At 54.8% G+C, this 23,003-nt stretch overlaps 10 protein-coding genes across 10 annotated transcripts; 5 read left to right on the forward strand and 5 right to left on the reverse strand.

The window, feature by feature from the left end:
- Positions 1–666: 666 nt before the first annotated feature.
- Positions 667–1,046, forward strand: MJAP1_003917 (low-specificity L-threonine aldolase; the record flags this gene model as incomplete). Its single annotated transcript, XM_060267840.1, has 3 exons — positions 667–695; positions 718–858; positions 881–1,046. The coding sequence occupies 3 exons, from the start codon at positions 667–669 to the stop codon at positions 1,044–1,046; spliced, it is 336 nt and encodes a 111-aa protein (XP_060123823.1).
- A 265-nt stretch (positions 1,047–1,311) lies between these two features.
- On the forward strand, positions 1,312–1,786 carry MJAP1_003918 (uncharacterized protein; the record flags this gene model as incomplete). The annotated part of the gene is made up of 2 exons (XM_060267841.1): positions 1,312–1,581; positions 1,604–1,786. 2 exons carry the CDS (start codon positions 1,312–1,314, stop codon positions 1,784–1,786), a joined length of 453 nt encoding a protein of 150 aa, XP_060123824.1.
- A 6-nt stretch (positions 1,787–1,792) lies between these two features.
- On the reverse strand, positions 1,793–2,363 carry VAS2 (AP-1 adaptor complex sigma subunit Aps1; the record flags this gene model as incomplete). Its single annotated transcript, XM_060267842.1, has 5 exons — positions 1,793–1,964; positions 1,987–2,134; positions 2,157–2,187; positions 2,210–2,335; positions 2,358–2,363. The coding sequence occupies 5 exons, from the start codon at positions 2,361–2,363 to the stop codon at positions 1,793–1,795; spliced, it is 483 nt and encodes a 160-aa protein (XP_060123825.1).
- Positions 2,364–2,410: 47 nt separating this feature from the next.
- On the forward strand, positions 2,411–4,225 carry GUP1 (glycerol transporter; the record flags this gene model as incomplete). The annotated part of the gene is made up of 1 exon (XM_060267843.1): positions 2,411–4,225. One exon carries the CDS (start codon positions 2,411–2,413, stop codon positions 4,223–4,225), a length of 1,815 nt encoding a protein of 604 aa, XP_060123826.1.
- Positions 4,226–4,234: 9 nt separating this feature from the next.
- On the reverse strand, positions 4,235–6,325 carry ARG2 (amino-acid N-acetyltransferase; the record flags this gene model as incomplete). Its single annotated transcript, XM_060267844.1, has 1 exon — positions 4,235–6,325. The coding sequence occupies one exon, from the start codon at positions 6,323–6,325 to the stop codon at positions 4,235–4,237; it is 2,091 nt and encodes a 696-aa protein (XP_060123827.1).
- Positions 6,326–6,564: 239 nt separating this feature from the next.
- Positions 6,565–7,246, reverse strand: MJAP1_003922 (uncharacterized protein; the record flags this gene model as incomplete). The annotated part of the gene is made up of 3 exons (XM_060267845.1): positions 6,565–6,763; positions 6,807–7,075; positions 7,100–7,246. The coding sequence occupies 3 exons, from the start codon at positions 7,244–7,246 to the stop codon at positions 6,565–6,567; spliced, it is 615 nt and encodes a 204-aa protein (XP_060123828.1).
- Positions 7,247–7,557: 311 nt separating this feature from the next.
- MJAP1_003923 (uncharacterized protein) lies at positions 7,558–8,777 on the reverse strand (the record flags this gene model as incomplete). The annotated part of the gene is made up of 3 exons (XM_060267846.1): positions 7,558–7,635; positions 7,658–7,867; positions 8,082–8,777. 3 exons carry the CDS (start codon positions 8,775–8,777, stop codon positions 7,558–7,560), a joined length of 984 nt encoding a protein of 327 aa, XP_060123829.1.
- An 83-nt stretch (positions 8,778–8,860) lies between these two features.
- MJAP1_003924 (uncharacterized protein) lies at positions 8,861–9,132 on the forward strand (the record flags this gene model as incomplete). The annotated part of the gene is made up of 2 exons (XM_060267847.1): positions 8,861–8,887; positions 8,911–9,132. The coding sequence occupies 2 exons, from the start codon at positions 8,861–8,863 to the stop codon at positions 9,130–9,132; spliced, it is 249 nt and encodes an 82-aa protein (XP_060123830.1).
- A 1,085-nt stretch (positions 9,133–10,217) lies between these two features.
- Positions 10,218–10,935, forward strand: MJAP1_003925 (uncharacterized protein; the record flags this gene model as incomplete). The annotated part of the gene is made up of 2 exons (XM_060267848.1): positions 10,218–10,226; positions 10,249–10,935. 2 exons carry the CDS (start codon positions 10,218–10,220, stop codon positions 10,933–10,935), a joined length of 696 nt encoding a protein of 231 aa, XP_060123831.1.
- A 9,107-nt stretch (positions 10,936–20,042) lies between these two features.
- On the reverse strand, positions 20,043–22,372 carry MJAP1_003926 (uncharacterized protein; the record flags this gene model as incomplete). Its single annotated transcript, XM_060267849.1, is given in 4 exon segments — positions 20,043–21,078; positions 21,119–21,250; positions 21,269–21,500; positions 22,165–22,372. 4 exon segments carry the CDS (start codon positions 22,370–22,372, stop codon positions 20,043–20,045), a joined length of 1,608 nt encoding a protein of 535 aa, XP_060123832.1.
- Positions 22,373–23,003: the final 631 nt, after the last annotated feature.

The following is a 23,003-nucleotide window of genomic DNA, read 5'->3' on the forward strand; positions in this document are numbered from 1 at the left end:
CGCTCCGGCGTCTCTTTTGCGAGGCCGACGCCGCCAAAGGAGTGCAGCGTCGTGCCCCCGACGTTGCACGCGGCAATGCCGGTCGACGCGGTGACGGCGACCGCGTCGGGCTTCATCTTGTACTTTTGCTTGAGGTCAGAGATAATGTAGCGCAGCAGCACCGATTTGCCTGTACCGGCAGAGCCAGTAAAAAAGACATTGCGGCCATTCTTGACCACCGACTCGAGCACACGCTGCTGCTCCGTCGAGAGGAATACGCGGCTCATGTGGCGCGAGGCGGGCTTCTCTTCGGGCACCGGCTCGGGCGCAGGCGCCTTGGCACGCGCAGGGCCGGCCAGGGGGCGGATGAGCGAATCGAGCGTCGGTGCAGACGTCGTGCGCTTCGTAAAGGGCGCCCAGCTCGCGTCAAACTTGCGCTTCTTTTCTGGGTCAGTAAGGCGACGCACCTTCGTGGGTATTCGACGACTCGTGCAACGGCGGCGAGTCACACAGGTCGATCACCTCCGACTTGCCGGGGCCGGACGCGTCGCCATCCGTCGCGCGGTTGGTCTCCGACCAGGAGCGCTTCAGCATGCGCAATCCCGAGCGTGGCTCCGACATGGCAAAACGAACCAACACACGCGTCGCGCGTCGCTGCACGTGGATATCGGGATCGGGACAACGACGATGGCGACGCCGGCGCTGCGGCACAGCGTGTAGGTGCGATGACTGACGCAGGACGCTCGCGATTCCGTGCCCTACAAAAGAGACTGCCGAGATCTTGCAGCAGGTGATTGGCGTCGACAAGGAGCTGCGGCCACACGACGTGCAGAAGAGTGTCGAGGTCAGGGAGGAGGAGCAGGGCGCAGTCTTGCACATGTATGTATGTGAGCTGACGCAGGACCATGCGCGCGACGACGCTGCGGCATCTCCGGCTTGCACTGAATGCGTTCCTCGAGGACTCGGCATTGATTGTGCGCACCATGGGTGCATTCCAAAAGAACGATACACCCCTGCCTACGAGCGATGCGCCGCTCGAGCAGGGTGCTGTTGGTCTGGCAGGGTAGGTAGTATACGATCTATGTAATGTAGTGTGTTGTGGTGCATCGTGGCGGGGTCCAGTGTGCTGTGACCTTGATGTCGTGCAGGCCTGTCCTGGTTAGACTTGCGTGCGACGAACAATTGCTCAAAATACACCCGCTTCCTATGACATGTACAATGACTCTAGACCTTCCCATGCTCTACTAGCACCGACGCAACGTGCCTAGCAGCCGTCCAGCATCTTCCCTTCACCAAAAACAATTTTTGCGCACAGACTTTTTCGTCTCCACCATGATGGAGCGCCAGGATAGCGCCGCGTCGCGGTCACGGCGCGCGCCCCCCCAAGCGCCCAACCATCCTGCACACGCCACTGTTGATCCACTCGCTACGAAATACCCCACGCAGGCCGCTGCGCTCTTTCAAACGTTCGTCGACCTGCACTATGCCGCGTCGTGGCGCGATATGCACGTCTTTGATATTGTGCGTGACGAGAATAGCGACACCCAAGTCTTTGGCGCGCACGGCTGGGCGCTCCTCTATGGCATCGCACCGAATTCCGACGTACGTCGTACGACTCACACAGACCCCCCAAGCCGTGCTCCCCATGTCCGTCGAGCAGTCGTTCGACACGGCAATGTTTTCGTCCGTCTTTGCCCACCTTCCCCCGGGCGTTGCGACGACACATATTCTCCTCGCAATGCTCTCGAATGACTCCACGGTCGTGTACTATAAGCTGTCGAGTGGCCTGGTCAAGCCTGTGAACTAGGGTATGCTATCCGGACCGGCTGCCGATCCGCGCAAGGCCTTCTTCGCCTTGCTCGGCGTCCTCGATGCCGTCGCCTTGCGTCACGACACGCAGCACGGACTTTTTACTGGTTTCTTGCAGCTCGCCGGCGATAATGAGCTCGTCGAAAATCTGGTAGGCCTTTTGGAAGTTGAAGATGCTGCGTTAGCATAAATACGTACAGATCCAGCTCGCACACATTGCCAAAGTAGCGGTCGAGAATCTCGACGTAGCGGTGAATCACCTCGAGCGCAATCAGCTCATTGTCGTCCGGCGCGATACCAGTCACAAAGAACAGCGACGCATACCGCCGGTACACAATCTTCGAGTCTGGGTCAGTGCGCGCGCGTACCTTTGTACTCAATAAAGTTGCACATGCGGGACTGGGTCAGGAAAGCGACGTACCCTGCGCGCGAGAACGAGCTGCGTGACGTCCTTGACGATTTTCGACTTGCTCTTCTGACTCATGGTGCCGTACCACTTCGACAAGCGCACCTTGCCTTGCCGCGAAATCAGCAACGCCCATTGGATCTACATTAGTCCGACCACGCACCGCCATCGTCGTCAAAGCAATGTATACACACCTCCACTTTCCCCGCCCTTTGGATGATTCCTATGCATAGGCAGGGCGATCCGAGTGCTCGTGCACCGCCCGACAGCGATGTGCACGCGCGGCTTATGCCGTTGGACATCGACACAGGCCCTGTGCTGGAAAAGTCGCTGTGGGCGCGGCGGGGGATCACGCTGCTGACCGTCGACCCCTATCTGACCCAAGGGCCAGAGGCGCCAAAACGCGGCGTAGACGCGCCGCCGCCGCGCTGGCGCTCCAAAGAGTTCCTGGTGTACTTTGTGGCGCTCGCACTGATTCCTCCGTACATGATCTACGTGCCGATCCGTCTAAGCGATGCGCAAAAGAACCCCAACTATGGCGAGTACGCACGGATGCTCGAGCCGGGGTGGATGAACGGGCGCCTGCGCGACGATAGCGACTACCAGTACCGCCTCTTTCGCGACTATCTTCCCATGATTTTTGCCCTGATCCTGGCATACACGCTGTGCTCCCACGCAGTGAGCGGCGTCGCAAATATTGTACAGTGCAACGCGACGCAGCAGCGGATCGTGCGCAAGTGGTTCCTCGGCATTGCAAGCGGCGTCGTCATCGCCGCGCTGCACGGCACAAACTCGCTTAAGCTCGTGGCCATCGCACTCGGCAATTATGCGCTCGTGCACATCGGCACCAAGCACCTGCCGAGGCAGGCGACATCGGCGCTCGTATGGCTGTACAACTGCGGCGTCCTCTTTCTCGTGTTTTACCTCGAGGGTGTGCCTTACGAGCGTATCTCACCGGCCCTCGCGCCGCTGGACAACTACCGTGGCCTGCTCGAGCGCTGGTACATTAGCTACAACTTTTCCATGCTGCGTCACATTTCGTACGCACTGGACTACCTGTGGGCGCTCGGATGCGAGAACGAGCCAACGACCGAGCTTGCGCCGGGTGTGCCGGATGCGCGGACACGCGTGCGGCAGCACCGGCCGCTCGCCGAGTACAACCTCAAAGAGTACCTCCTTTACCTCTTTTATCCCCCGCTGTTTATCGCCGGGCCGATCCTGACATTTAACGACTTTGCTGCACAGCTCGCGCGGCCGCTGCCGGTGCGTGCGGTGCGCGTCTTTTTCTATGCGGTACGGTGTGCGCTCCTGCTCCTGGCTATGGAGTTCATGCTGCACTACATGTACGTCAATGCAATCAAAAACGCGCACGCCTGGGCGAATAACACGGCAATGGAGCTAAGCATGATTGGGTTCTGGAACCTGATGTTTGTGTGGCTCAAGCTACTCCTCCCGTGGCGCATATTTCGCCTCTGGGCGCTGCTCGACGGCGTCGATCCGCCGGAAAACATGATCCGCGCCATGTTTAACAACTACTCCGTGATGGGGTTCTGGCGGTCGTGGCATCGCAGCTACAATCAGTGGGTCGTGCGCTATATTTACATTCCCGTGGGCGGCTCACGCAACGTGCTGCCCTCTGCGCTGCTCGTTTTTACGTTTGTCGCGCTGTGGCACGACCTGTCGTTTACGTTGCTGGCCTGGGCATGGCTAGTGACGTTCTTTATCGCGCCCGAGGTCTTCGCGACGTACCTCCTCCCCCGGTCCACGTACGGCGAGCGGCCGTGGTACCGCCACGCATGCGCCCTTGGCGGCGCGCTCAACGTGCTGATGATGATCACCGCGAATCTCGTCGGATTCGTCGTCGGACTCGACGGCGTCACGTATCTCTGGTCGGAGCTGGTAGGCAGCAGCGCAGGGATCGTGTTCCTTATCCAAGCCGTCGCGACGCTCTTTATCGGCGTCCAGCTCATGTACGTCGCACTACTGACCCAGGTTCGAGTACCGCGCCGAAGAGCTGCGTCGGAACATTGACCGAAAATGCTAGTTCCATGCAGAGGGAATCGTAGCAAGACATTTTGCCCACCGTTCGAGCCGGCCGCACTCTTCGCGCGCCACGATCGGCAGGATGGTATCCGAGGGCATGCGTGCCGACGACAGGGGGGTCATGGGCGGTGCAATGTGCGCCTTGGCCGAGTCACGCACTTCGTCAAGCGACGAGGCAGACGTCAGCACGTTGCGCCCAGCGAGCTCAGCAAGACGCTGTTCGGCATCGCACCAAAACATAGCCCATTCTGAGGCAGGGGGCGCGGGCGCTCCAGGCTTGATACCAAACGACGGCGGGAGGCGCACAAAGCCATTACTCCGCTCAAAGTACCACCGATTCACCGGATTCGATGCGCGGCTCTTCCACACGAGGTCGCGGCCGACGCCAAATCCATTCTTTCCACCGTTGTTGTTCAGCGCGTCGAGGAGGCCAAGGCCGTGCACTTCGTCACGCAGCGCGCCCCACAAAAAGTCCACGGCACCGCTGCCTTGTAGCTTGGGCAGCACCGCAAACTTGTCGAGGTACGCAATCGGCTCGACCTTGTGAGGATCCTCGCCAGGAGCGCACTCTTTGGTGACAATCGCCAAGCCGTCGTAGTCGCCCGTGATAATGACAAAGTCGAGCAGGGCGGCAAGCCGACCAAAGTACGCCTCGCGATTGAGCGAGCGTCGAAAACTCTGCTCGAGCAGCGCCTGCAGTTTGTCCTGGTCAACATCCGCCCAGTCGGTCAGGACACGCACTGGGAGACCGCTGCGCAGGATCGTGGGGGTATGGCGCACATCCTGGCGACGTGCGAGCAGGCGCTGGGGGAGACTCGGCGAATGCGCCGCCTTGTTGGTAATCAAATTGGCAATGAGGCTGCGAGGCGAGCGGTGCGTGACCATCACGCCGCTCGATGTAGGCGGCATATACGCGAGACAGTCACGGATCATGTCGAGATTCGGCAACGCCGTGGGATGGGTATCGTTCCAAACAAAAGACGAGCGGATCGCATCGTACTCTGACCGGAGATTCACGGAGAGGTGCGGATTGCCGCCGCGTGCATGCGACGGAATGCCGCCTTCGCGGCTGATGACCATGAGCCGCAAGGGAGTGAGGACGGTGGCGTGGCCCGGCTCAGACACGGCACCATCCGCACAAGCCTCTGCATTGCGCTCGCCAGCGTCGGCCATTTCGCGCGCCAAGGCGACCATGACATCGTCGGCATTTACACATACCGTTCGTAATGCGCTCGGCTCTTTGCAGTCGGTCCGCGCGCGGTCGTCGTACAAGGCCAGGGGTATCAAGATGGGCATCTGGCCGCTGTCCAGCGACCGAAACACGCTCTGGAGCGAGCAGTCAGCGGCAAGCGGCGCGCGGCTTTCTTCGGCGCGATTCCCTCCTTCGGCATCGTGCAGCGAGGCAGGGAGGTCTGCGAGTGGCGCGATGCGCATCACTGCGTGGCCATAAGGACGTGGATCGACGCCGGCACTCGTAAAAGCGTTGGCGACCTGCCACAGCTCTTTGACCATATTGTTGCGCTGCCCCGCCTCTTCCGATCCAAATGCCAGGGCGTGGTGGTCGTGTGTCGTGCCGAGCCACGGCGCGAGCTCGTTCGTGTCCGTCTCGACCTGCGTCCCATCCGCATTGTACCGCGAGAGGCTCTGCCATCCGCCGTGGTCCAGCACGACGACGCACATGAGCCCGAGGCGCTTGAGATACGCAAGTCCCTCGGCAATCGACAACAGCTGCCGGTCGGTAAACGGCCCTTGCAGCTTGACCAAGGCAGTGTGTGACTCGGCTAGCGAATAGACTTCGTGGTCTTCTGCGACGCGATCCGCAACGATGGTAGCATCCTGCGTGAGATTTCCTGCATGCTCCGACTCTTCCACCGCATTGCGCACCGAGACTGGCGCCCCTGGTACCGGTGCAGCAGCGCGAGCCCCCGGCGAAGAAAGGGGCTTGGGCCGCGGATCGCTCCGCGAGAAAAAGTCGGGGCGCACGGGCTTTGCGCGGCGCCCAAACGTATTTAGGTACGACTTGACATCGCGCGTCGGTGGCCGCGACTTGAGCACTTCCAGGATCAGCTGGTGGACCTGCCGCGACATGGCAGCATCGGAAGACAGGCAGGCCGAGCGCACAGATGTCGGCGTTATCAGCTGCGTGCTTAGTAACGAATGACTCTGCGGCGCTAATCGCGATTCGGCAGTGCAGTACGGCAAGCTTCATCATAACGAGGCGGGCTCGACTACGAGATCATAGAGCACGGTCCAACGAGCAGGGGCTATTTATGCAGGGGTTAAAAGAAGGTTAAGCATGTACCATGTGCATCGTGTAGCTGCGGTCATTATCCGCTCGCGCCGATTACATAGCGGAAAATTTGCTGGGTGGGAAGCATGTTCGGGGGGTCGTGGGTGAGATAAAGCTTGGGGAACGGCTGGCCATTCGCAGCATACATCTGCATGCTGAACGCGGACTTGGTGCCCGGGGGCTGGTATACGGGTTCCGACTCGACATACGTCGTCCAGTTGCTAATCGGCTCATCGCTGGGTTAGTGCAAGAGGGTGTACGTACAAAGCAAGGACATACATCATCACCTGCTTTTCACCGTCCGCGCAGGGATCGATGATCTGCACGGCGCCGTCGCCCTTATAGGGGTGCATGGTAAACGAGGTCTTGTTGTGCACCTCGTACGTGCCGTGTTGCCACATCAGACTCGCTTTGAAGCACTGGGGCTTCTCACTGCTCGAGTTGTACTTGACACGCGCCATCTCAAAATACCCATCGGGCGTAAAGCTGTACGAAACGCCGGCCACTGGCGGCACGTTGAACAGCTTCTTGATGGGGTTGTAAAACATCTGCGTAAGTAGTGTGCAACGTACGTTTCCATTCACAGCACCCGTCAACACCTGCTGCGAGCCACTGCTCCACGTCCCTGTCATGTTGCGGACACCGTCAGCCCTCGCCAGGTCCAACACGCACAACAGCGCGAAAAGGACCGGCACCACAGCCATCTTGAAACTCAGCATCCTATCGAAAACTTTTCTTGTACTGGGCGGTATGCGAGCTCCTGCGTTGTCCGAAAGCGTTGCAGTTAGTACAGAACACTAAAAGACACGGGAGTCCAGCCAGCGTGGAAAAGCAGAAGGGCACAACGCGTCGGGTCCTTTGCTCTAGTTTCACCTGTCGGCCGAATGCGCGCCACTGCCCAGACGCGCGCCCCGCAGGCACATGCCAGTCGCCCTACCTCCGAGCCGTTTGTGTGGAGGCACGCCGCGCAGGCCGCTGCAAGGCGTCTCCTGCGTAGCAGAGGGTGGGAGCAAGGTAGATGTACGATATACTACAGAGACTTTTGGGGTGGCGACGTCTCCAAGAGCTTGCGCAGCACCTCGGGGTCCACGTTGAGCGCGCGGCGGATCTGCATTAGATAGGAAACATACCGGCATAAAGCAGTGCTCGCCCTCGCCAAAGTCGGCAAACAGCACAAAGTAGACCAGCGAGCCGGTGGCGATCGTGCCAGCAATAAGCTGGGCGACGCGCTGCCACATTGCGGGGGTCGGGTCTTCCGGGAGGTACTCGCCGCGCTGCGGATCAGCACGGGGATGGGAGAGCGCACGCGCAGACACCACCAACGAGCGCGATGCGATGCTCTGGTGCAGACGAGGCGCACCCATGGCACATGCGCCGAGCAGCGGCCGTCCGCGCACCACACGGCCTAGGCCGAGGACCGTGGCATGCATTCGTCACAATGGGCAACGCAAAAAACCACGTGGCACGAAAGCGGCTACAGGCAAGAGGGTATGTACGCAATCAGGCTCCGCGCGCCTTCAAAGCCATAATCTGGGTAAGTAGAGAGAGACGTACCAGCTGCACCTTCTTGCGGATCATATCGGCAAAGCGACGGCGGTGGCGCTCGGACCGCAGGCGGCGGCGCTTTTGGTTCGGCTTCTCGTAGCGCTCTTCCAGGCGGAGCTCACGGCGCACATTGTTGCGCCGAAGCGTGCCCATCAGGTTGCGGTACAGCATCGCGGCTGAGTTATTTCCATACGAGTTGGCAGCAGACACCGAGCGACCGGTCGTCGTCGTGGCAGGCTTGGCAGGCCCGATCGTCGGGCGCGCACGGAACTCGCTCTCGAGCTGGTCCATAATCGACGTCGAGAGACCCGACGCAGACTCAGACGACGACCATGCGTCGAGGCCCGAGCCCAGCGCATCACGCGGCTTGCGCAGCCTCGCGTCGGCATTCGCACTGTCCACAGGGTCGACAATGATTGTATTCAGCATCTGGTCCCACAGTGCAGCGCGCGACGCCTCTGAATCTGCCTCGGTCGCACGCGTCTTGTCGGACGAAGGGGCAGCGTCGCTGGGGGCGCCGGTCGCGGGACGCGCCGTTTCTTCGCCCTTCTTTTCCGACCACCGCAGGGGGGTCATGCTCAGCATGCGTGTACCAGCCACGGTCGCGGGGCGCAGCACAGCAGGCAGAGGTGCCGCAGAGAATGCGGGCCGGGTCGCCTGGCGCAGGGCCGCAAAGGCAGTGCGGTGCATCCCAGCAGTCAGCATCGCTCACGGTCAAGAAGCAGCTTCGCAGACAAGTCACGTGGCCTTTCTGCCGCGCGACGCAACGCGACGCAACACGCTCCACCATGGCGCCGGCCATTGAGAACCCCTATGTGCGTTTCTTTTGCTGATTCAGGAAGAGCGCCAGACGTTGTTGCTCGAACGTATTATCAAGAATGTGGACCTGCTGAACGATGCGCTCCAGGAGCTAAATCGCTCGGTCGCCGAGATTAACAATCACAACCAAGAGATTACGATTGTCGCGGAAATGTGGAATGGGTACCACCGGAACGTGGAATTCAATCTGCAGAATATGGAGACGGGCGCGGCAGGCGGTGCGAGTGCACATGCGCCGTGAAGGAGAATGTGTAACCTCTACGCACCCTGCCTGTGCTGATTCTACTTGCCAGATTTTGTCTGGCTGTTAACTCGACTCAGGCGATCCAGGGATATGAATCTCCAAAAGAGCACGGTGGGCGGTTTGGCACGGTAAGCCTCAGTTTTAATATGGACACTCAACAATGATCCAAAGGGCAACCGATTAATGTGATCCTCGCAAACAGCTCCGACAGAGAACTTTATGACGCTGACTTTTTCGATTGGGACACTGGTCTTATTTATGGCTATGTCAACCCCCTTTCAGATATTGACAGGGCAAACGAGGACGATCTAGGAGACGGAAAAAGCCTACTGAACGCAACTAAAACCTTTCAGTTCTCAAGCCTTCACTGGGCAGACGTGTATGGTGGAAATCGATTGGACATTTTTCTTCAAAATTCTATTAGTCCAGCTTTTATTTCTGCTGCGCTTCTCAACAACGGAAGCCTCGATTTCTCGGTTGCTCAAAATGGATATGACCTTGGTCGTGACTATGTGGTTGGCAATGCAGCACGAAGGCTCAGTAGGGAACGTCATGATATAAGGCCCGTGCTTAGCACGAAACTGCTCGAGTATGAGACTTCAATGCTGCAGGGAATATCGGCCAACAACTTGTGCCAAAATATTGGAACAGATGGAAGGATTGCAGTTCTCGAAGTACAGTACATTTCCCGACGTGGCGATTCATCCTCAGGAAGCGCTCAATTTGTACTTATTCCGTTTATTCCAAACACACTATTGCTCTTAATGTCTATAATGGTCGCATTCGCGCCTATAACTTTGTATTTATGACGTATCATTTCTTGGCAAGAGCACTTCCGTACAAGCTATCCGCGCCAAGAGCTTGGCGCCCGATTTGCCAGATCTCGCGTGCAGCTCACTCGGTCAGTGCACTATGCATGATGACTAATTGGATGCTAGGCCAAAACCGCCGTGTGGCACAGTCGTTTCTTATCCACGATCATGCTGACGCGTACCGTGCTTCTATTGAGCGTATTGGTCCATCTGTGCCTCGCTGCAGGCTCGTCCGATGGATACTCCCCGCCAAAAAACAATGGCGGAAAAATGACGACGGTACGCGGCTAGGCTAACGCAGATTCTCAACAACACAGACGGTGAGCCTTTGAATGTGATCATTTCGGGCAACTCGGACAAGGCCGTGCTTAGTGAAGATGGTTTTGCAAGCTACTACAGGTCAATCGGCTTTGCTGTGGGATCGTGTGGTGGCCTCTCGCTGAACGACGTGCAAAAGGCCAACTTGGGTGATGGCAATGGAGTCGTCAACCAGACCGGCATTGCGCGTGAAGGACAGGGCGAAGGCTGCAATGAATCGTTTAAAGGCGGCAACCACTTCCGTTACTGGTTCCAAAACGGTACCAAGGCTGCCACGAATGCGGTTTTCATCGCGGCATCCGTCGAAATGCCAATCAAGCAGAACCACATGATTGTAAAGAATGGCTACGACCTCGGCCGCAACCAATTGGTCGGCAATGCGACGCAGGGCACGACTACAGACTCTGACACGGGTAATCAATTCCAGACGACGTCGGTCAAGAATGATACGTCGCTTCTGAGCGGCATTTCCTCCAGCGACCTGAACCACAATATTGGAACGGATGGAAAGGTTGCTATCCTTCAAGTCAAGATGGTCAAGAAGGGTTCTGGATCTACGTCGTCTTCAAAAGACAACAGCCAGGCAGGGTTCGCTTCGTACATTCCCCGCGCGCCCGTCATGGCCGTCGCTGCTATCGTTGCACTTGCACCGATGACACTCGTTCTTTAAGTAGATATCTAGTCTTGTACCATGTATAGTGACAGACTATGGACATTCTTCCCCACATGCCTTGGCTCAAGTGTCGGCCACTGAGAGCAATGGTCTACATCATAGTTTGGACTCCATGCACGATGAGTAATCCAGTTTATAGAATGCTGTCCGTGCCGTGCACGGTCGCTGGCGCGAGTCGGACTACTTTGTACAATGATCATTTCGCGAGCTCTTGTTCTTCTCGTTATACTGGCCCAGTCGCTCTTTGTCTTGGCAGACGGGCTTGGCGGGTACGAATCGCCTGCTGCAAAAGGAGGTAGCATGGTCACGGTATGTTGCGTGTGTGTTGACCCAGTCTATCAATGGGACGCAAGGCTATCCCTTGAACGTCATTATTTCGGCTAAAAGTGATCCTGGGCTGAAGAACAAATCTGCTTTGACTAGCTACATTACCTCTCTTGGATTGGACGAGGGACACTGCCCCAGCGGTGCTCCTCTTGATGAACTGAAGGCGAATGTGGGTAATGGCGACGTTGTCGCGCAAAATGGAACCAATATTTTCCATACGCGCCGCTGTGTCGAGCCAAACACTGCCAATTTTCAGGTCGTTTATTGGATGCAAAAGGATGAGCATGACAACATAGGTGCCATCTTTATTGCTGCCACAATCACTGTGTCAAATAAACTGGGTGGTGACAGTCCCATTGCGAATGCATATGATTTGGGTCGGGACGAATTTGTGGCAAGGGCAACTTCGAATGGAGCAGGCGGACCCGTTGTTTACCCTATCAACAATTCCAGCTATATTGGCAAGGTTGTGTACAATGATACGCAGCTATTGGCTAACGTCTCTGACAAGGATTTGAGCGGTGGTGTTGGCACAGATGGTCGTGTACCCATTCTAGAGGTGACCAAGGTTAACCCCAACAGTCAAGCCGGCTTGTCATCTTATCGGCCGTCCATTATGATTATGGTGGCGGTCGCTATGGTCGCCTCTTTTCCTACGACGTACTTCATTTAGTGGGCGTTATTGAGATACTGGCCATGTTTGGATCTGTAGTGACCATCCGTATCAATGTGACTCATAGGACATATCGTATTAATTGGATTTTGGCATTATTTCAGTCCCTGGCCGCAGGCTTAGACGACAAGCAGTTGAGTTCTTTGAATATGCACCGTCGCTAAATTTCGTCTTTGCACCGATTGTCGGATTCCATCATTGATTGACATGGCTTTGTACCATGATACCACCCGTTTTAAACCTGTTGAGTATACTAGCACTGTTGACATTTTGCAATGCAGATGGCCCAGATGGATACGTCAACCCTGCCTCTCTCGGCAGAAACATGACCGCCACGCCAGCCAGTTCGCAAAATAAAGGAACAGGAGGAAAGTTAATCAATGTGATCATTTTTAACAAGTCCGACCATTCCCTGCTTTCAGAAAATGGTATATCCGAGTATCTTGGCTCGCTAGGCTACGACTCAGGCCCGTGTCTAGCGGGTGATCGTTTAGTTGGCGATCAAACCAACGTCGGCAATAGCGAAGATACGATTATGTCTACGGCGCTTACATGACACTCGTCAACATGCGATATCGTTCAAAATCACAGTCTTCAGATCAATTATTGGACTCAAATTGATTCGAGTAAGACCCAGGGCGCACACTTTATTGCTGCTGTTGTAGTATCACCAAATAAAGAGGGCGACCAAGTCGATAAAAACGGTTATGATCTCGGTCGCGACGAGCTCGTGACTCGAGCAACGGTAAACAGTATCAACACACCAGTTGCTCGCCGATACAACAATAATTCGGAATACAGAACGCAGGTGGTATACAATGACACCGAGCTGCTTTCTAACATTTCGGCGAGTTACTTGCAGTTCAACGTGGGAACTGACAGTCGCGTACCTATTCAACTTGTGAGTATTGTCCAAAGCTCCAGCAACGAAACACCCGAAGTTTATCCCACACCACATTTGTCACATCCAGGCAGCCAAGCAGGTTTGACATCCTATCTCCCCTGGACTGCAATTGTGACAATTACGGTTATAGCTATTTTTGCAAACATACTTCCTTTCATATATCTAATCCCGAACACCCAACATGCCCTCTAAGCGCACAAATTGGACATGCCCTCGGGTGTCGTTGCCGTGCAACTGTCCCAAATCAAGTCGCGATGCCTCCACCTGTAATACAATTTCTTCCAATGCAAGATGAAGCAAGGTTTTATGCGTTGTGCTTAGACACAATACATCGTCACACACCGGCCCAAACGGCTACCTTTAAACAATCATGGTTGAGCAACACCTATTTCTTTGGTTTGTCATGGCTTTTTCCGGCCTTGTGGCCGCCGGTGGTCCAGGCGGCTATCTTTCCCCTTATACGCAGGGAGGCAATATGACGACCACAGTACGTTGTGGACCTAACCTAGACCAAAAATCATAATAACGGTTGGCCGATGAACGTTATTATTTCAAACAAATCAAGCCTGGAAGTTCTGAATTTCGACGGTATGGCAGACTATTTCTTTTCCCTCGGGCTCTTAAATGGCACATGCAATAACGGCGAGGATGCCACTAACCAATTTGACCATCTCCAAACCTCATCCTCGGGCAGTTACGGCACAGACGTCACCTGGCATATGGCAGAATGTGACACGCGCGGCCGCCCTGGTATGCGCTTCAAGTATTATTGGCAGGAAAATGCCACGAGCATGTCCTTCGGTGCACATTTTATTGCCGCTGCGGTGGTAATTGCTCGTGGGGGCACGGATAAAGTGGTGGACAATGGCTATAACCTCGGACGCGACCAACTTGTAGCAATAATGACCGCGAATAATACCGGTCGCCCTATTGCATCTTACTCAAATGAGCTCTTCAAAAAGAGGGAAGAATACAGATCAACCGTTGTCTACAATGATACAGAACTTTTGTCCAATGTCACTGCGAATGACTTGGCTTTCAATATCAGTACGGATGGACGTGTACCTGTTCTGCTCATTCAAAAGACAAATATCTCTGAAGGAGAATCGCCTATTGAGGTTGTTCCGCAAGCAAAAAGGAACGTTGGACACAGCATCCGAGTTGTTCAGGCCCCCTACCTATGGGCCACCCTACTTGTGCTTGTCATTACCTTGGTTGGACTTGCACCCTTCACACAGTAGTATGACTACTTCATTTTAATGCTACTCAACTTTCAAGGCAATAGTAATTCTAATCCGATAGCGTTCAAGATTCTTGGCAAACTGACCGCTAGGGTTAGATGCACGATGAATAAGCAAGGTTTGGTGCTCCATGCGTCTCAAATCGAATGAGCTCGTGTCTGGTCCGGTTCGAACCGAGCCTCTTTCACGATGTTAGCGTATTCTCTGAATTTAGGTGTCTTGTTTCTAGTGACATGTGTCCTGGCTGAAGGACCCGGCGGGTACATGTCGCCGTGGTCGGTGGGAGGTAATATGACTACGTTCCCGCGTCAAGATGGTACAAAAGGAACTCCATTCAATTTGATCATCTCCAACAAGTCAGACATTGCAATAAACCAGGAATTTGAATTTACTCACTATTTTCATTCCCTGGGTTATGAAGACAATGTCGAGTATAAAAACACGCTTCCTAGGTCTATGCAGGCAAACGTGGGCGGTAGTAACTTCCCCATTACTAGTACAGAGTTTGAATGGTATTCGCCAGATTGTAAGAATCCACAACTGGCTTGTCTTCAATTTATTTATTGGCCCCAACAGGGTGCCCGGAACGATTATGGAGCCAGGTTCATCACTGCCGCGATGGCCAATTCAAGCGCCGAAGGCGTCAAAGTTATTGAAAATGGTTACGACCTTGCCCGTGATCAAATCGTGTCCAGAGCAACCCTCAATTCTACTAGTGCGCCAATTCGGGACAATACGAATAGGACCCAAGCGTTCAAGACTACTGTCGTGTTCAACGATACAGAGCTTTTGGCAAACATCTCTGCTACTGACTTGCAATCGGGTATCGGTACTGACCGCCGAGTTCCCATTCTTCTAGTCGAGAAGCTCATTGTTTCTGAAAACGATACATTGAAAGAATTTCCTTTTTCCGATCCTTCCCTCCATGGCAATGGAGCACCAAGTATTACTCGTCGCTTCCCCTCTGCTCGTACCATGATTAAGTCTGCACTTTTCACTCTCGTAGCTTCACTCATTTTGTAATCATGCAGAATGCAAGCCCGTCAAATCGTGGTGCAGCCCCCGCACGACATCCTTGCCTTTTCCCCAGGTCCAGCTGCAATGCCTCCACATGGTCCCAATTTCTCATGTATGATGATTCAGCGAGTCTGACACAATAGGCATAAACAGCAATATCCAAACGTGCTAACGAAGTAGCATTATACGGTCATGTTTGCTCTAGCGCTGCTTGCGCTGGGCTTTCTGGCACAAATTGTATTTGCTGCAGCTGATGGTTCCGGTGGCTACATTCCCCCAGCCTCGTTGGGCGGTAGCATGATTACGGTGCGTGGTTTTCCTAATGCAGCTCAGCGATGGTGTCAAAAAGCAGCCCATTAATGTCATTATTTCCAACAAGTCGGACGCGAGCGTTTTAAGACATACTGGTTTAATGGACTACTTTAAATCATTAGGCTATGAGATTGAGTCCTGTTTTTATGGTGCCCCGAACAATCAAACCGCCAATGTTAGCAATGGCACCTACATCCTTAATCGTTTTGGATACAATTGGCACTCGGCTGAATGCGATACCAACCCTGACAAGCCTGTCCTTGGTATTCATGCCTGGTCTCAGAATCGGACGAATGAAGAGTTGGGTGCATTGTTCATTGCAGCTACCGTGCTCACCACAAACAAACAAGGTGACAAGGTGGAACAGAATGGATATGACCGCGGCCGTGACTTGTTTGTGTCCAGGGCTACTTTGGACTACAGCAATGATTATATCGGCAGTGCGGCTAACAAATCTATGGAATACAAAACACAGGTCGTGTACAACGATACGCAGCTTCTTGCTAACGTGCCGAAAGATCTAGACGGCGATGTGACCACGGACGGTCGTGTCCCTATCCTTCTTGTTGAGCACCGCGCGATTCCCAGTGACCAGATGCCTATTTCATATCCTAGCACGATGCCGATGCAGCAGAGCGGCCAACCCGGGCGAATTTCGAACCTTTCAAGTATGTCTACCGCGGCCATTGCTGCTATGGTTGCACTTTCCACTCTGACGTTTACTCTATAAAGATAGGACTCTATTTAAAAGAGGTTGTACAAGATAGGTCGTGCGTCATTTGTCTCGCTCGCCTCGGGGTAAATCAAATCTTCTTGGCGGACGATCACCCTGCATAATAATTTATTCATGTACGATGATTAAGCAAGTTTGAAACTCGATGCATCGTACATGCAAGTGTGGGGAAGTCGCAATTCAGCTTCGCCAGGGTCAGTGTGCTGCGTGATGGTTAAGCAACGTATGGTGCTCCGTGCATATGATCAAGAACCGATTCGCATCTGCCCATCTTTTGACTCTCAACCAGGATGCTGGTGCGTTCGCTACGTCTGTGTCTATTCTCTTTGGCACCCTTGGTGATTGCTGAAGGACCGGGCGGCTACGTCTCTCCTTATTCAAAGGGAAGTAATATGACTGTTGTATATTGCCTATCCTCATGCAGGCTTTCGGAAGTGATTACACGCAGCAGCCATTCAATGTCATTCTTTCAAGCTATTCGGACGAAGGTATGCTAGACCATTGGAATATGAGCGACTATATGACATCCCTTGGGTACGCATTGGGAAAATGCGCAACAGGTGATCGAGGCCCTCCCATTACTAGTGATGAAGATTCAGGAATGTTTCGTCATTCGCCTGAATGTGATACGTCTCGAACCGAGAGTCTTTATTTTCATTATGTTTGGAAACCATCTGAAAATACGACGCAAGATGCAGTCTTTATCGCCGCAGCCTTGGTGATTCCAGGAAAAAACGGCGACAGGGTCATCGACAATGGTTTTGATCTCGGCCGTGATGCATTTGTATCCAGGGCGACTCTAAACAATACGGGCGGTCCTATTGCCAGTTTTGCCAATACGGTCTCGAAGAGCTCAAATATCGAGTTTAGGACTTCCGTCGTGCACAATGACACCTCACTCCTGGCCAATGTCTCGAAACAGAATTTTGCCAACAATGTTAGCACGGACGGTCGCATTCCTATTCTCGTTATCCACAGGTCCAATGTGGCTGGCAATGAGGCGCCTAGACACTTTCCCACTCCCAATGCGACTTCAGCTGCGGATGCGTCTCACCATGGTGGTCAAGCCGGTATGACATATTACCTCCCTACAACCCAGCTCGTAGTTCTGGCTTCAATCATTGCCCTTGCGCCGATGGCATTTAGTACTTGATTCAATGACAATAGAATTAGAATCGCCAGGCGACATCTAAACCCCAGTTCGAATTGTTCTTGTCGTTGCAACCTCTTGGCATTCCTCCACCTCGACTCGCGATGCACAATAAAAGCGCCGCGGTTATGACTTGCCTTGCTATTCTTTTTATAGTGTTTTGTGCTTTTATGGCCTCAATTGTGCTCATGATGGTTGTATTTTGACGTGATTCATAAGATAAATTCATCCTGGGCAATGCAATGTAAAGTAGATCGCCAAGGACAAGTTCAATTTAGTCGCTCTTGGCGCTCCTCCACCTCGATTCAGAATGCACAATGAATAAGCAAAGTTTGATGATCCGTGCATGTGAGAAAGAATTGATTCGCAACTGGTCAACCCAGACTTGCTCTCGTCCGCAATGCTATCCCATTTCTTGATTCTGTGCTTATTATCCATTACCGCTTTCGTTGCCGCTGATGGGCCGGGAGGCTACATTTCTCCATGGTCATTGGGAGGCAGCATGACTACTGTTCCTAGAGATCCAGCCAACAATGGGACCAAAGGATTACCGTTAAACCTGATAATTTCGAGCAAATCAGAGATCCATTACACTTCATCTCCTGGGATATTTCATTTTTTTGAATCCCTTGGGTATGGAATCCCCGGGTACAATAACTCTGTGTCCTCGAATACGCTCACGATGGATGATCGAATGAATATCGGCCCCAACAGTCTTTATTTGCCTTATCCGAAATTCTTTTCATCAGACTGTAAAGATCCTCAAAATGCATGCCTTCAATTTTCTTTTGTGCACCAGATTGACGACGATGGCGTGCTAGATGACCAAGCTGGAGCCGTTTTTGTTACGGCTGCACTCGCACATTCGAGTGCAGGTGATGTCAAGGTGAACGAAAATGGATATGACCTTGCCCGAGACCAAATTGTAGCAAAAGCCACGTCAAGCTACTCTGGTGAGCCGATCGTTGACTCTGCCAACAAGAGCATTGCCTACAAAACCACTGTTGTGTATAACGATACCGAGCTTCTTTCTAACATCTCGGCAAATGATCTGCGGGATAATGTTAGTACTGACAGACGCGTCCCAATCCTTTTAGTGGAAAAGCTTACGGCTCCATTCAACGAGCCGACCAAGTCATACCCTGGGTATTTTAGTGGTGCCGGTATTATATCCCCTCTTTCAACCATGCAAGTCATTCTTGTTATTACCATTGTTTCGCTCTTACCTATGGCATTCATGAGTTGATTTCATGACAATAGTTTGAGAGCTAATAGGCATCAAATAAAAAAAACGCAGATCGACTTGCGCACGTCATTGGACCCTCTTGGCATTCCTCCACCTTGATCGTAATGCATAATCAATAAGCAAAGTTTGATGCACCGCGCATCTGAACAAGAATACGTTCGCATCGGTCCAATTCAAGCTAGCTGTCGACCACGATGCTACCGCCTTTGATGTTTCTGTGGTTATTTTCCTTTGCCACACTTGTCACCGCTGACGAGACCGGTGGGTACATTTCCCCGTGGTCCATGGGGGGGCAATATGACTACCATCCCTAATAACCCAACCAGCAATGCATCCAAAGGACTGCCGCTAAACCTGATTATCTCCAACAAATCAGATATACATACGGGCGGTGATCCACCCACGCCTACAGCATTCTTTATATCCCTTGGTTTCGATGGTTGAGCGCCTGATATTCTGTCTCGTTTGACGAAACTCCACTTGAATGATACAATCTCGGTGGCAGGCTCCAAGACGGGTTATCTCAGACAACCAGAGTTTTATTCACAAGGCTGTCTCGATTCGACAGAGTCCTACCTTCAATTTGTGTCTTAAACTCAAGATAATCGTTCTCATTTTTCAAATGGCGACGAAAAAGCGGCCGTGTTCATCGGTGCTGCAATTGCCCATTCCACTGCGGATGAAGTCAAGGTTGTCGAAAATGGGTATGATTTGGCCCGAGACGAAATCGTAGCTAGGGCAACGTCAAGCCACTCTGGCCAGCCGGTTATTGACTACTCCAACAAGAGCCTTGCGTACAAGACTACTGTCGTCTACTATGATACCGAACTTCTTTCCAACATCTCAGCGAGTGACTTGCTCGACAACATTGGCACTGACCACCGTGTCCCAATCCTTCTGGTGGAAACACTCTCGGCCCCATTTAAGGAGTCAACCAAATCTTATCCTATCTTTAACGGTGGTGCCGGGGTGTGGGCTTCTCTTCCTATTGTCCCACTTGCCCTCTTTGCCTCTATAATTGCTCTTCTTCCCATCATTCTTTAATCTTGTCGCATTTCGTAGTTGGACTATCCGACTCATGGCGCATTTGCAATGAAACATACCGTCTCTAGCACGTAAAGTTAGTCGCTCTTGGCATTCCTCCACCTGGATTACAGCGTCGGCACAAATCGCCGCGTCCCAATCCTTGTCGTACACAAGTTTAATGCGTCCAGCAACGAAACGCTCGCATCCTTCTCCTTCCAAAAAAATCTACATCGCACCACGGCGGCCAAGCTGGCCCCTTTTTTCCCATCCCACAACCCCCCTCCGTGCTCCTCGCGGCCCTCCTCCCCCTCCTCTTGTAGTCGACTTGACACGTTTTCTACGTACCCTTCAAAAGCTACGCCCATTTCCAACGTGTGGAGAGTCGGTTGACTAGCACAGTGCATAATAGACAAACATGGTACAGACCCAGCCTAGGCCTTGCTGCTGCTAGTCACCAGAGTAGTGACAGCATGCATTAGCGAATCGAGCGCGCTGCTGCGTCCCGCGCAGCACGAGTGGACCGCTGCGCGGCAGTCGTCGAGCCGTTCGTGGCAGAGAAGGGTTGAGTAAAGGCGCCCACAGGCGACATGCTCGATGCGCCCGTCGGCATCGTCTGGCCGGGGCGCATGTGGAAGGCAGTCGGAGGCGGCGGCTCCTCGGTTCCGTGGCCCGCGTGGCTCACGCCGGCAGCCGAGTAGGGGTTCTCGCCGCCGACCCAGCTGTCCATGTACGACGAGGGCCAGACGGATGGGTCGTCCTGGTCATACACGTTCGAATGGGGACGATCGTACGAGCCTTGGTCGTACGACGTGCGTTCAAACGCCGCGGCGCGCGGCGGCGATACGGGCGCCGCCGGCTGCTCGTACGCCTGCGTATACGCCGGCGACTGCGGGGGCGAGGGGTGCATTCCGACCACTTCGTCCGCGGCAGCGGCCCTCTCCGACGGGCTCTGCGGCTCGTTCGTGCGCGTGATCGTGCCGCGGCGCTGCGCGACAGAAGGTCGGCGTGCTGCGGCGACGCCCGCGCCGGTGCCAGCGAGTCCTGCGGCGGCAACAGGCGGCGCAATCTCGGATGTGGTGGCATGCGTCGGAGCGTACGACGGCTGCTCCTCGTAGTTGGCTGCGGCAGCGCCAAACGGCGAGGCGGCCGTGTTGACGCTCGCGGGGTAGCCGCGCGTGTCGTAGTTCGGCTCGCTCGGCTGCGCGCCGTACTGCGTCGCGCCGCCGTACGACGCCGGGCCGGTCGTCGCCGGGTAGTTGGTCTGGTGCGCCATTTCCGGTGCAGTGTTTGTGCGCCTGCGTTTGCGCAGGCAAATAAATAGCATCGCCAGCAAGGCGGCCAGGAGGATCGCGCCGACCACACCGCCGACCACACCGCCGGCAATCGCTCCCGTGTTCGTGTGCGAGCCGCTCTCGAGGTTCGACGCGGACGGGGACGCCGACGGCGACGAGGACGGGAGCGTAGACATCGCCGCGCCCGTGTCCGTGTCGACCGAGTTGCCGGACGTGTCGCTTGATGACGAGCGACGCGTCGAGCTCGATGTGGACGAACGCGAGCTGGACGAGCGCGTCGACGACGACGAGGTCGATGTCGGCGACGAGGACGTCGTGCTGCTCGAAGACGTGGTGGTCGAGCTGCTCGACGTGGTGGTCGTCAGCGTATCCGTGAGACTCGTGCCGGTCGCTGCGTCAGAAAAGACACGTACAAGTCAGTCCGCCGATTCCGCCGAGCTCTGTGGAAATGGAGCGCGTCGAGGAGTCCGACGTGCGCGAAGAGCGCACCGTGCTCAGCGTGCGGTAGCGCGTCGATGTCGGGTCGTCATCCTCATCGTAGCGGGTCGACTCCGCGGTGAGAAGGACCGTGACGGGGTCGCCGTCGGCATCCGTGGTTTCGACCGGTTCATCGCCACCGAGACCCAGCTGCCGCTTGCGGTCTCCAAAGACACGAGCCCTACGAATAGGTGCCGCGGTCGGCCTAGCAGCCGAGGTCGGCACTGCTTCACCCATAATCAAGACGATGCGAGGAGGCTGTCGTGAGCGGCACAGCCAGCAAAAGGTAAAGGAGCCCCGGCCTTGCGTCGACCCTGCCGGGAAAACGCGTCACGCTGCAGGAATCACATGGAATTAAACAGTGGGGCTTTAGGCGCAACTGCAGCGAATCGATAGGCGCGCATGCGCCCCAGCCCCCTTGCGCGGCAAATGGCCGACTCCGGCGGGAAGCCCGCGCGCTATCAAGAACGCGCTGCCCCTCCCTACAGGGTACTTGCACAGGGACGTTGCGTTGCGTCATTTTGCGTACATGCTCGCAGGAGACCACCTATACAGACTACTATTACAACGCACTACGCACGCTCGTACGCGTTCCGTCGCGGGGGGGAGTCGTGCGTGTGACCATGACAGGGGCCATGGCGGCCATGGCGTGCATGCCGCCGGTTGCGCATCGTGCCCGAGGGGCGCGCTGCACCGTCATCGTCAGACGACTCGGGCACGCTTGACTCACTGTCGTCCGAGTCCGACCCAGAGCTCTCGGAGGAGGACTCGCCAAAGGCGCGGGGTTTATGATAGATACAGCAAACTAGGGTTAGGCAGGCAACGTACTCTTGCTCTTTTTCTTGCCGAGTCCTTCGTTGTCGACCGTGTCATCGGTCCACACGACGCGCCGCTCGCGTGAGGAGGATGCTTCCGCAGTCGTACCGGAGCGGGGACGCGTAGATTCGCCACGTAGACGCAGCACGCCGACCTCGCGGTCACCGTGCGCGGCTGCGATATCGTCGCTTTCCGCGGACGGCGTCGATTGGATCGTCATCGTACGCGACCCGTGCGCATCAGGGCGTGTCATCCGTGTGGATGACATGCCAGGTTGTGAACTCATCGCGCGAAACACCAAGGGCCATGCAAGCCGCACCCAAACTGCCTACGCACGCCACACGCCACGCCAGGGGCCCCGCTGGGAAGTCCTCGCCGGTTGCCGCAGCGGTGGAGGCCGCCACCGCGGCTACGGCCACATTTTTGCCCCGGCCGAACGCGCGTGGCACGCCGCGAAAAAAAAATTGGCAGGTGGAGGAAAGAAAGATATAAATACAGGGCCCCTGCGCCACCCGTTTTCCTCTAAGATCATAGTACGTGTCACACCGACCCCTATGAATGGACACTAACACTTTCGCAGCTTTACGGAATCACTTAATAAAGTCGATAACCGGATCTTTCGTGCTCAAACGCATGTCACAATATTTCAGTCTAGTCGATGAAACCCGGACGTTATGACGCTTGCGTCTGCCAACTCCCTTTTAGCCAGTGAGGGACAAATGGGCCTTGCCGCCCGTCGATGATCTGCAGCCCTTCGATTGCTTCGAGGCCTTTTTTGGGTTCTTGGATTTTCTAGGACGTTCGGATTGTTCGGATTGCTCGACAATCGTTGGGGGGATTGGCCGTCCTAC

This window comes from Malassezia japonica, chromosome 8, assembly GCF_029542785.1.
Source record: "Malassezia japonica chromosome 8, complete sequence".
Lineage (NCBI taxonomy): Eukaryota > Fungi > Basidiomycota > Malasseziomycetes > Malasseziales > Malasseziaceae > Malassezia > Malassezia japonica.